The 13684-nt window shown below is 39.8% G+C and overlaps 1 protein-coding gene across 8 annotated transcripts in view; it reads right to left on the reverse strand.

The window, feature by feature from the left end:
- The window catches only part of CNTN6 (contactin 6), a 194000-nt gene that overhangs the window by 15192 nt on the left and 165124 nt on the right, over positions 1-13684 (reverse strand). For all 8 annotated transcript variants that reach the window (XR_014216004.1, XM_082209351.1, XM_082209350.1 and 5 more), the window contains 6 exons: positions 10625-10800; positions 9047-9164; positions 7674-7832; positions 7440-7589; positions 4719-4789; positions 136-370 (listed from right to left, as the gene is read on the reverse strand). Coding sequence is in view for 7 of the 8 variants with exons in the window: in XM_082209351.1 (XP_082065477.1) it covers positions 136-370; positions 4719-4789; positions 7440-7589; positions 7674-7832; positions 9047-9164; positions 10625-10800 (909 nt within the window). In the remaining variant the exon portion in view is untranslated. The remainder of the gene's footprint in view (positions 1-135; positions 371-4718; positions 4790-7439; positions 7590-7673; positions 7833-9046; positions 9165-10624; positions 10801-13684) is intronic.

Consider the following 13684-nt stretch of genomic DNA (forward strand, 5'->3'; position numbering starts at 1 on the left):
ATTGAACTACCATGACATTATTGCACAGCAATGCATCCAAGCCACTGCTTCACAATATGGTTCGGATATCAGTTACACCAAAGTAAGAAGACCCAATAATGTCAAAAATGGTAAGACATGGATGATTTTGCTTACCGTCTTCTCCAGAGTACACAATATATATTGGGCTCATTGTGCCTACTCCTTCATGATTGAAGACTCCCACCTTCACTTCAAAAGGGAATAAGGGTGTGATGCTTTCATTTCTATAGATGTATTTGGATGCCTCCACTGAGGCAACCACTGCCTTTGTCCAGCTTGCAGAGCCCAGAGGCCGGAACATAATAATATAGCCAAAACCTTCCCCGTATTGTAGTTCCTCAGGAACTGACTGCAAGAGGCATAAAAATCAATCAATAACCACTTGCAAGCACTGTATATGCTGTTTTAATTGAATCTTCTCTCTATCAGTGTATTTTAGTTGTATTGATTTGGTTGACTGTGCTTCCAAGAAGATAATAATGTTTGCTCCATCAGTCAATGTAATATTGAAAATAACAATAAAAATAAATCAATTGAAGCAATCAATTTAGAAACAAAAGACCTAATCAGCAGCATTTAAAGGATTCAATACATTTTAAAAATAAGACTCATTTCATTATCTTACTTTGCTTTGGATTTTCCACCATCCTACACACACTTTGGAGTGCTGAATTGCTAATTTTTGAAGAATGACAACAGAATGGAAGTGCCTATTGCTATATAAGTGTACACCAACTTGGTGATTGCAACTTTGGGCCATGCTACATGAGGCACACGAGATTCATGAATGGACCTCCTGGTATTTCTATTTTACTAAAAGCTCACATGGGAATGCGGTCTAAATTGGCAGGTCTGGGGAAAGGGTTAATCGTTTTCCCATTGCCATTTCCCAGATCATAGTGCCCCGAGATTTGCATGTAAGTTTAGTGTGTGTCACCAGAATATAACCAGTATTTTTTATTTTATTTTTGTAGTTTTAACATTCTATAGTTTCAACATTGCCATGTTTCTGTCTGTAAGTATGGCCAAAGCAATCTTTCTCTTAATAAACCAAATGGACAAAATATGCACTGGTGACTATGTTGATATTATTTTCATGAGGGCGTCCTTTTCCTCATACATACTTTATGGAAAAAGAAACACTGGTGGAATATTGGAGCCATTAAGGCTTCATCTGTGCTCTTTAGTCAAACATCATACCCATAATCACTTCAAAGGAACCACTGCTTCAAAGGTAGAGGAAGAACATTAAAAGCCAACTAAGTTGGTGAATCCCGAAATAAATTAGAGGAACTAATCATCTTTAGGGTTCATATAGACACTGCGGAATACGAAGGTATGTTCATGGGGATCAATATACAATGATACAATAAAGCACTGAGATATTATCACAGTAAGAAAGTACCAATACTATGCCATTGAGAATTGGATATGGATGGAAGTAGCTAAATGCATAGATAGAATGTTTATTTGTTGTTGTTTTTTAAATTGCTTTTAGCATTCACTGCTTACCCTTGTGACAAGAAGTGAGTATATAGCAGTAATATTTATTTATTTACTGGACATACCAGAAAAGTAATCACACCTTTGTGTTTTTTTGCTGCTGTTCTTTGTTCAGACTTGCAATATATAGCAGTGATTGATATTAGAGAGACAGGAAATGTGCATATCTATCATCTGCCCATCTACCTAATGTCTCATACTACTTGCTGGATTATTTAATTTTGGGGAGGTGCTCCTGTAATATTGAATTTGTTGATCAATTAATCTCAGTAAAGCAGAATTGTGGTGTTCTGTTTTGCAAAATAAAAACTCAAGTGTTAAAATCCGATTAATGTGCAGCATTTTTGAAACTTGCATGTGCTCTGAGTCACTTTTCTAGCATAAAGCAGTTAGAGAAATATGATAAAAGAAATGCTGGAGTGTGCATTCTGGGAAATACATTTTTTTAAAAAACCCATAATTTATAATGTGGCACAATTTTTCGGTATTCATATTCCTTTAAACCGAAAGGTACAAAAGTTACTGAATGCTAAAGAGAGAGAGTCTTTTTTGTCATTTTTGGAAATCTTTCTGAAACCCCAAAAGTCCATCTTCCTGCCTAAGCTCTTTTCCTTTCTCTCCCTAATAAGTCAAAATACTCTCTTTGTTCCTGGTCTCTTTTTCTGGAGTGATGCACAGAAAGCAACTGTCAGTTGTCAAGTCAATGGGAATAAAGGACTAGCACATTTTACATGTTCCCTGTCACATGCTGACAGAGAAACATTTTCTCTCAGAAAGTGGGGTGTAATGCAGCTGTTTGTTAAAAGAACACAGCTCAAATGATGCGCTGGACTCTTGCCATACCGATCTTTGTAAACTAAATTCTGAGAGTGAGGGCAGCATAAGTGAACTATGGACAGAAAAAGAAAAAGTTTGCCACTTTATTTGTGTCAATTTACACATTTTGCAATGAAGAGTGTTCCTTTTCTTTAACGTTGGGGGGAAAACACTTGCAGAAAGAACCTCTTAGGTTGGAAACTCAAGTATTTATCATCTCCTTTTACTATATTTAGTGTAGTCAATTTTCTGGCTTAAAAAACTTGACATAAGAAGAGCCCTACTGAATCACCCCAAAGGTATGCCTAGGCCATCATCCTATTTCAGAAGCAACCAGAGGCTTATGAGGTTCCCATAGCCAGAACATGACTCTTGTGTTCCCCAGCAACTGGTATTCACGCACAAACCATGAGCATGACTAGTAGCCTCTGGTGACCCTCGCCTCAGTTAATTTGGTTAAATCCCCTTTTAAAGCCATCCATGTTGATCATCTTGCCATTTTGAAATCTATAGTTTAGTTATGTGCCGTTTGAAGAAGTACTTTCATTTGCCTATACAGAAAATCTCCCTCCATTCAAACTTACGTGGTAAATCGTATTCTCCTCCCAGAGAGCATGTGCTGTGGTGAGATCATCAAGATTGACCTCACTGCTGTTGTGGGTGGGAGCGATTGGATAGCCACAACAACCTGATTGGTGGTCCCTCGGTTGCTGGGATAATTCTGCATTAACCGAGGGACCTATATGTACTGCTGCACGTTGCGTTGAGCTTTCTCTTTTCGCCCCGTGCACTGGATCACCCACCCACCCTCCCTATATTTAGGATTCATTATCACTTTGCTATGCCTTTATGGGTTGTCTGTTTTTGGGACAGGGGCCTGGTAGGAATTTTCCCATTTGGCTGATTGGCTGGTGCCACTTGGGTTTCGCCTGCTGCGTAGCAAATCATCACAACTTTGTAAGGTTTGGTGGTTAGGCATTGGTTCAATGTGGAGTTGAGGGGAGGTTGTCACACCTGCCCCTAACAATGTGCAATAGCATATTCCGTTAAAGGAATCCAGGTGCTCACCATTCTTTTGTCTGATCCCCTTCCAGGGGTTAAGGCCAAGCCAGAGCACCAGGGAGCATTTTGGGGTGAGGTTGTGTCTGTGGTAAGACCAATGCTCCCCCGGTCTGTTTACCCTTACTGACTTCTGCCAGTGTCCAGTTGTCAGTGCTGCCCTGCCAGAGGTGTAGGTGCAGCTAGTCAAACCAATGCCTAAGCAAACCACTCACATTCTGTAATCAATAAAGCTGTGGCCAAAACTATGCCAATAACCTTAAACTAATATTGGTGTCAACTGTGTCTTTCTTTGGAAGGTCTTGAGGGTCTTCACACACAACCCTGGGTTCTCGGTATGATGAGAGAAGAAGATAAACTTAACCTTATCCATTTTCCAACACCACACATAATGTTATAAACCTGTTTTGTTCAAGGAACACTATTCTGCTCAATATGGAATGGCGTTACTCACTGTATAATGGCAACCACTTTATCTTTTTTTGTATAATTGTGTATTACGTTGTCATAACCCACCCTGGGTAAGAAAGGGCAGGTGAGAGATCCTATAAATAAATAAAAGACATGCATGCATATAGTCAGACCAGCTTTGGGCCAAATGAACAGTAATTCATGTACCTTGTGATGTTTTAAGTGAAACTTGCTCAAGGGGAGTGCCCACATCCTAGGTATAGCCTGTGACAATTCCATAGCTGTCAACTTTTCCCTTTTCTTGCGAGGAATCCTATTTGGAATAAGGGAATTTCCCTTAAAAAAAGGGAAACGTTGACAGCTACGGACAATTCCCATTTGAACATTTAAAGGAGATCCACCTCTGGACTGCAGAAGTGATTGTGCATTTGGTTTGGGAACTTCTCCAGCTACCTCCAAAGCCACTCTTAGCTGGAACTACGTCTCAGTGAGTTCAGCTGAACTTATTTCCTTCAGCATGAATTATCCTTTGGGTATTTGATTTTGCCTTCTAAACATACACTGAGTGGTATTTGATACTGAAAGGCCATGTCTCCTTTTATGCATGACAGGGTATGCCTTGGCAGCATAATATTCCAAATGGGAGAAAACAACAGCAAGAGACATGCAAACAAAACTGTGTGGAATGTTTAATGTGCAAAATACCCAAACAGATTAGAGTGTTAAGCTGCCTTCTGCATAATGATGATAAGAGGGCTACAGATGACTTCTAAACATCTTTATAACATGCTGCTCACAGTTTACTTCTCTAAATTGCTACCAGTGGTGCAACAAAACCTGCTTTTGCTACACCTGTATTGTAATCGCCCTTCATTATATTGAAGAGCTGAGGCTGATTTACAAATTACCTCCCATGTTATGACGAGCTCAGACCGGCTTCCTCCACCTCCACTCACATTTGCTGGTGCCGCTGTAGGAACTAGGAGGGTAAAGCAAAAACAAAAACATCACAAATTTGCGAAATTAAAAAGGCATTCATAATTTTGTAAATCCTTCTTTGAATGACCATATGAAAAGAGAAATCAATACATGAGATCCAAAGTCAATAGCGAGGTTTAGCATCCTGGTTGGCAATGGTTCCATTGCTCTCTGGACCAATGCAGATAAGTTCTAAAACTGACCATGGCTGAACTATAGATATGTTCTCAACTGGGCTATGGGTTCCCTCAACATTTGGGGAGTGGATTCTATAGGGATAAAACTAATGTGCCTGTATGTTGTTGTTGTTTAGTCGTTTAGTCGTGTCCGACTCTTCGTGACCCCATGGACCAGAGCACGCCAAGGCACTCCTGTCTTTCACTGCCTCCCGCAGTTTGGTCAAACTCATGCTGGTAGCTTCGAGAACACTGTCCAACCATCTCGTCCTCTGTCGTCCCCTTCTCCTTGCTCCCTCCAAGGTGCCTGTATAGATCACCTCATTATAGTGGATCTTGAGATAAGCTGACAGTGGCTTAGATATGTGCAGTGCCACAGGAACAATCTACATGGTAAGCCACTAAGTATTTTAAATTAGTAGTAGGCTGACCATAATAGACTCAACTAGAAATCTACACAGGGTAGTTGACAAAACAAGTTTTGTTGAGTTATTTTATTTTCAGATATGCCATATTCATGCAAATAACACATTATTTTGGGAATGGGGGGGCAGCCATTATCCTTTTTCATTGCTGCCGTTCACTTCAATTGATTTGTGTTAGATTTGCAAAAGTTTAAGAAGGAAAAGGAAATGGGGTGGTTAACTAAATGAAGAATTAAAAGGAGACTTTCAAGCCAAGCTCAACTAACATTCCACTGTTCCATGAACCAGTTAATGCTCAATTAGTGCTTGTGTTAAATGAGTTCAGTATTTACTGTATTTGCATGGGAAAGAAATTTATACTACTGCTCAACAAAGCCTCAACTGGGTCATAGTTGAGAAGCAGATGAAAATTTACGGTTAACTGCATCGGCAGAAGCGCAATTAATTCTCAGCTCCATTTTAATGAAATGAGCAGTGGCTCATTTGCCTCCAGGAATCTACAAATGCTCGATCGAGTTTTAGCTGGCAATGTAGACCTTATAAGACAGACTTTCTCATTCACCCTTTCATTACTCTTTATTTGCCACACCTGTTACTCTGAGGATGATTTTAATTAGTAATCTAGAATCTTAGCAGCCAGCTGCACAACAGAAACGTTTCCCTTTTGCCTATGGGGCATCTGAGTAGTGAAGTGAGTAGAGTTTATCCAAATCTGCAGGACTCTTTGGTTCAATACTTTAACCTGTACACAACACCAGTGACTCTGTTCTATTTCTGTATCGTCTACTCTACAGATTTTGACAGTCCTAATGAGGGGATATCGAAGCCACATGAAGCTGTCTATGAAAGGTCAAAGTTTAAAGGAACTTTGTAAACCCTATCGTTTTGAATTCTACAGTGTATAAAATAGTCTGTGCAGCATAATAAGAAACATACTTTCCTTATCCATTCATTGTACAGTGATAGAATTATGCTCTCCCAGTACTTAGCAATAAAAAGCTCTGTGCATCATTAAAACAGGGATGAACTGCCTTCTGACTTCTGCATTTAATGGGGCTTACTCCCAGGACTGATGCCTAAGGAAGTAAAAGCTAATCGGCAGGAAGGGGTGATGCATCCAGCCATTCTTCCTTCACACCTGGACTCTTGGGAATCAGTCGGGAACCCCTTCAGAATAAGAGATCAGAGGGAGGAGAGGCTACTGTCAAACACCCTTCCATTGTTCCTGGACACCCCCCTCCCGCAAAAAGAAACAAACAAACAAAAAAAAAACCCACTCACAATATTTTCATAGAATCATAGAATCATAGAGTTGGAATAGACCACAAGGGCCATCGAGTCCAACCCCCTGCCAAGCAGGAAACACCATCAGAGCACTCCTGACATATGGTTGTCAAGCCTCTGCTTAAAGACCTCCAAAGAAGGAGACTCCACCACACTCCTTGGCAGCAAATTCCACTGTCAAACAGCTCTTACTGTCAGGAAGTTCTTCCTAATGTTTAGGTGGAATCTTCTTTCTTGTAGTTTGGATACCTTGCTCCGTGTCCGCTTCTCTGGAGCAGCAGAAAACAACCTTTCTCCCTCCTCTATATGACATCCTTTTATATATTTGAACATGGCTTTTGAATTTTGAATTGCAAGCCAATTTTTAGCTGATAACAGAAGATACAGAATACAGAAGAACGTAACATTTGAATAACGATGTCCAAAGCCAACATCACTGAGCAGTAGAGGTGAGCCATTATGGCTTACAGTGGTACCTCGGGTTAAGTACTTAATTCGATCCGGAGGTCCATTCTTAACCTGAAACTGTTCTTAACTTGAAGCACCACTTTAGCTAATGGGGCCTTCTGCTGCCGCCGCGCCGCCGGAGCGCAATTTCTGTTCTCATCCTGAAGCAAAGTTCTTAACCTGAAGCACTATTTCTGGGTTAGCGGAGTCTGTAACCTGAAGCATATGTAACCCGAGGTACCACTGTACTTTTGAAATGAACAGTGTTACATTTTTTAAGGAGTTTCTCAACCCATCAAGACAATTTCAGGAAACCTACTGGATGCTTTAGTTCTTAGTAGCTCAGATGGCGTGCTTGGCTCTCCAATCCCAATACTATTGCCAGCCACAACACGGAATTCATATTCAACCCAAGGGTTCAGATCAACCACTGTTGCCGTGTGGGTCCTTCCATTAATAACTTCAGGAACTAAACATAAAAGCGAAAAATGATTAGCGGTGGAAGAATGTGAAACTATAGCATAGAATGTAGGTCAGAAATGTGGCTGTATACCTGTTGAAGCTGCTTGCCACCCAACTGAAAAAGGGGTCCTTATCTGAATTGTGTATATTTGGACTGGACTATTATTATCTGTTCCTTGTCTCCAGTTTAGCACTGCCGTTGTACTGGAAACATGTTCAATGTTAACATCTTTGGGAGGACCTGGAGTGCCTTATTTAAAAAGGAAGAAAATGCACATTTACTTTAGCAGAATACTTTGTAATGGTGCGGCTCTTTAGGGCTCTGTTGTGCATTTGATATCCACTACTAGATTGATTAGAGATATTTTTTAGAAATCAGAAGTAACCCGCTGGTTCAACCCCCTGCTCTAAGGCCATATGGCTTAAAGCATAACACAGATGTCTGTCTAGCCGTTCCTCCTAGATTACAACCTAAACTATACAAAATACTTCTCTCTTCACTTTCTTAATAATCCAAAATAATTCTCTGCCATCTCTGGCCCCAAAGGCCACCAAACTTATTTTCCTATTTTACTTAGCTTCTCCCTCTAGTAGGAGTGTCCTGTGAGAGGAACTCTTGAGAAGTCTGACGTCAACCTATAAAGCACATATACTGTGCAAGCACCACCCCTTACAATGTTATTCTTAGAGCAGATCTACTGGAATTAATGGGCCTAAGTTCATCATATCCATTACTATGAATGGGTCTACTCTGAGTAAAACTTTGTAGAATACCACCCTGTATTTCTAACCTGCCCTTCATCACCTGATCTCAGGATGGGATGCACACAAGACTGTGTGCCAGTTCCTGCAAAATTAAAAAAAACACCTGAATCCAATGATAAGAAATGAAAAGAGCAGGAAAATATTCAAATCATAACCACCAAGCTTTAAAAATACAGTGTGTTTTTCACACTCCTAATAATAATAAGATTAACTAAAATTGAGTATTCTACAGATGCCTGGAAAAACAAATACATTTTTTAAGCGGGCACTGAAATGAAGAAGAAGAAGAAGAAGAAGAAGAAGAAGAGTTTGGATTTGATATCCCGCCTTTCACTCCCCTTCAGGAGTCTCAAAGCGGCTAACAATCTCCTTTCCCTTCCTCCCCCACAACAAACACTCTGTGAGGTGAGTGGGGCTGAGAGACTTCACAGAAGTGTGACTGGCCCAAGGTCACCCAGCAGCTGCATGTGGAGGAGCGGAGACGCGAACCCGGTTACCCAGATTACATAACTACCGCTCTTAACCACTACACCACACTGGCATATTTTACTCTGATGGGACTATATGGTGGTAAGAAACATATCTGAGCTGTAGATCATGAGTTATTTACATTTCATTCAACCTCTTCTCTGATGCTCTTGCATATCATATCATTCCCTGTGTTACAGTTAGCTGGCGTTTTATAGATAATAGACTTACCCCTTACAATAATTTCTGCTGTTTCAGATAGGTTGTCCATAGCTGTTTGTACTGTGCATCTGTATTTCCCAGAATGATTTAACTGAATGTTTCTTATCATAAGGTCCCCTACTGATTCCTTGAGATAAGAAGAGGAGAAATAGACAGCTAATGCATTTTCTATAGTGGATATTTCTGTAATTTGCGAAGCATTAATAAAATACGTAGTTTTAAAGTCCAAGCATATACTGCTATCATCTGTTTATTTCATCTACATGCCTTTAATGCACCTTCACAAATAAAGCAAGCATTGAAAGCAAAAATATAAAGCAATAACACTTCTGGTGGGAGGATACCAGAACTGGGAGACTTCATGAGCGCTACTATCAGATGTCAAAGAAATAAACAACTATATGACATTTAGAAGACATCTGAAGGCAGCCCTGTTTAGGGAAGTTTTTAATGACTGATATTTTAATGTATTTTTAACCTTCTGTTGGAAGCAGCCCAGAGTGGGTGGGGAAACCCAGCCAGATGGGCGGGGTAGAAATAAATTATTATTTTTATTTTTATTTTATATTATTATTATTATTATTATTATTATTATTATTATTATTATTAGACAGAGTGAGGCAGCCACCCCGGGCAGTTGATGTTGTGGTAGTGAGTGACAATGAGTCACTGGAATATAAAATTTCTGTGCCACCAAGTCTGCCCTATGCCCTATTAACTACCCTGCTTTTCTCAGGTGTGGTGAGGACAGTTGTCAGATCACTAGTGTTGAATATTCAACTCCATGTTCAATTGCCATCCGCACATGAAATTGCTGGAGTGTGTGTGTGTGTGTGTATCCTTGTCTTTTGCCCCAGACAGCAGCTTTTTTTGGTCACCTAAGACTTAAACCCAAGTCTTTTAACCATCAGGAAAAAAAATGCCATAGGAAGCTGCATGCCCATAGAAATATGTAAGGTGCATTTTTGTGAACCAGTATATGAAGATTTCCAGTAGAACACCCGTATTTGATTATCACCCGTATTTGAAAGAACATGTTCCATTTCTTCTGATGGGTTGAGAAATATAGTTTGGACTCATCCTCAGTTGTGGGAAAGACATTTCCAGATACCCAGGTTGTTAACCCTTTTAGGGATTGTTGTTAGTTAGAGCTACCATGCTGGGAACCTTCTGATTTGGATGTATATCCTGGTGGCTATTTCTTACTGTTTTAATATTTGGCCTTAACTGTAGACTTTGAGGAGCCTTACCCTGACAAATCATGTCCAATAGGGACCAAGGGACTGAGGGACAAGCATCCATAGCCATTGCAGGAACAGCACAGCACAAGTTGGTGCTGACACACTGCACATTTATCACCAACTATTCAGCAATGGACATAAATGGTTATGCAGATTTAGAATTATCATCTTTTTAAACACAGAGACAAAAACAAAATGACAACACTAACCACAAATTAAACAGATGTAGCTTTACGATTTCCCAATGCATGTTACAAAAATATGTCATTTAGGGCAAGGGGACCCATGTGATTTATGAATGGTTACACACACATTGATTATATGAAGAAGTGTCTGTAAAACTTACTCCTCCGGCTCTTTCAAAATGACTCATTCTTCTTTTAAAATCTATAACATCTCCATTGAAAGACCATGAAAATGCAACCTTGATAGATGGATCTTTGGATACCTGACAAGGCAGGACTACACTTTCTCCAACTGTAACATCCATATTGGAAGGTGGAGTAGTAATGATAGTCCTCTCTGTTGAAGGCAGAACAAGTCATTCTTGGTTGCATCAGTAGTTTACAAAAAATCAGTTACTTTAGAAAGAACTACCAAGATCCCAAAGGACTTGTGTTTACCCCCAAAAGCATCGGTTGAAAGAAGAAAAAAACCCTTTCAAGTAATTTAGATTACACTCCCAGCCACTTAATTAACGAAAATTATAGTTTGCTTAAGGGACAAGGGAATGAGTTAGAGCTTTGATTCCCGAACCCCTCCATTCTCATTGGCATGATTGTCAGATAAATTAGAGATAACAACTTCCCTGTTATAAGCAGTTTAGGCAAAAACAGCTTTTGTTGATGAAAGCATTATACAATCATGAGGATCATATGCATAAAAAAAGCAACATCAAGCTTAGTCAAGATGATAAATACTGTATGAATTAAGTACTGGTAGCTAGTAGGGAGAAAGAGGTGTGAAATGAAGATATAAGGGATGTATTTTTTATGATTAAAAATAGCGTTAAGGTCTTTAGAAAAATGGAAAAAGTAAGCAGCAGGCTCCACTGTTCCTAACTTGTAGAAAGTATGAAATGATTTGTCAGAAAATATCCAGATATAATATATCCTGCATGTTTTGGGGGGACAGGCTAGAAAGTGCAATGCTTTTCTCTCCAAATCTGTCATTCTGGGTGCTTGCATTGGTATTTTGTAGGAAGGACTGAAGCACCTAGTGAAATTTTAGGTTAGTGCATTTCAAATGGATGAAAGGGCTCTGATACCTTAGTGCAAAACATCCACACACACACAGGGTGGGAAAGGGGTGGGGCAATGTATAGAAAAGTATAGGAGGGACGAATGATTAACACTCCACAAGCAAATGAATGAGTGCTTGTTGTTATATAACGGAAGGAACCAGTATTGTCAAATTAGCCCATCCCTATCACCATGTAAGCTTTGCACAAAGAAATCAGGATGGATCTTGAATGAAATGGTCAAGGCAGCCTGAACCTAAAAACTACAACGAAAGCTCCATGTAAATGCATGAACATGAATTGTACCCTTCTGTCAACCCTGATTCCAAACACAGTATAGTGGTGCCTCGCATGACGAAATTAATTTGTTCCGCGAGTTTTGTCGTCTTGCGATTTTTTTCGTCTTGCGAAGCACGGTGTCGGGAAAGTTTTGGAAAAGCTTCAAAAATCACCAAAGTCTTTAAAAACCTCAAAAAAGGCTACCACACCGCGTTCTATGAGTTGCTCCTCGAAGTCAAGTCGCAACTGTATTAACGGTGTTAAGAAAAAGGAAACAAACTTGCAAGACGTTTCCGTCTTGCAAAGCAAGCCCATAGGGAAAATCGTCTTGCGAAGCAGCTCAAAAAACAAAAAACCCTTTCGTCTTGCAAGTTTTTTGTCTTGCGAGGCATTCGTCTTGCGAGGTACCACTGTACTTGTGGACTTGGTCTTTCCTTCCTGCCTTTGTGTAACTGTACTTTTGGTGCAGAGCTTCTTAAGCATCTAAGAATATTCTGAAGCATAACATATCATTTGCCACAACGTACCCACTTAATACTTGGCTCCAACACCCTGAGTATACCTCAACATGGAAATATGAGGACCCGCTGGCTAAATTGACATACAGACTGCGGGATAAGGACTTTAAGGAAGAATGTGAACTTTTTACAAATTATCTAAAAATACAACAAAATGAACTGAACTCCTTGGCAGGTTTTGAATAAACATACACAAATTTATTGGTTGATAACATGGTAGATAGATAATGTAAGGATATGTATAATTTTAGAACATGCAGAGAATAATATGTGCTGAGAAATCAGAGAGAGGAGCTGAGGGAAGTCTCGGGGGGAGGATATGTTTTGATATTTTTTATGTTGAAATTGCTAATAAAAACAATTAAAAAAAAGGAAATACGAGGACCCACAGAATGCTGAAGCCTAAGCCCCATACAGGTGCTGGAATTCAGAAAAGAGTAAATATGTGGGGTGTGTGGGGGTGGGGGTATGTGCAGTAGCTCCTCCCCCATCATCGTCCCCATAGCCCTCTGGAATTGGAAAATGGTGGGTCCATGGGTACAGGAGAACTCCCCACTTTACATAGATGCCCTCCATGAGTTGTGGGCAACAGAAGCAACAAAAGAGGTATCACAGCTATAATGCTCATCCCTACTGAGCCTCTCGCATTTACTCCTCGCTGCCTTGCAATGTGTGCATTGAGCTCCATCGTTCCATTTTGTTCTATTGTTCTGCTTTGTTAAGCAGTTCAGCCATGCATTATCCAGAGTCTACGTGTGCATTCTTGCAGTCTTAGCAAAACAAAAAAGCATATTTTATAGAAGGCTGATGCTGGGTCTCTCTGGGTCTATCAGTCTAGCCAGATCACATCAAGTGCTGTGAGTGATGCTAAGATGTTTGTTTCTCTTGATGCAAGCTGTTGTCTTTATGAGGTTTTCCTTAAGATTTCCATCTCAAATCTTTCTAAATGCTTCTTAAAAGCTCCCACGTTCCCATTATCTATCTGTCTTGCTTACTAACTGCAGACATGCATTATGGAGCATGCCCCGTTTCCAAAGAGAAAAATAGACAATGCACTCAGCACACTTGAGGTATAATAAAGACTTCTTATCATAAGGAATAAACAACTCAATAAGCAGCAATAAACTTAATTTGCCCATTAGATATGCTTTTCGGAATTCTGACATTTCAGTTGAATATAATGCTGAAGCAATGAGGCCTATAATTGAACAGCCAAAACTTATCCAGAGGGGAACCAAAACAAATGTTCCCTGCAAACACTACCATTATGATAGCATGTTGTTATTGTGATTTTTAATAAATGTTGCAATTGTCAAATTAAGGCTTTTCTTTACGTTTGAAAAATTTAATTGTCACATCATTCACAATT

This window comes from Podarcis vaucheri (genome assembly GCF_965113315.1).
Source record: "Podarcis vaucheri genome assembly, chromosome: 2".
Taxonomy (NCBI): domain Eukaryota; kingdom Metazoa; phylum Chordata; class Lepidosauria; order Squamata; family Lacertidae; genus Podarcis; species Podarcis vaucheri.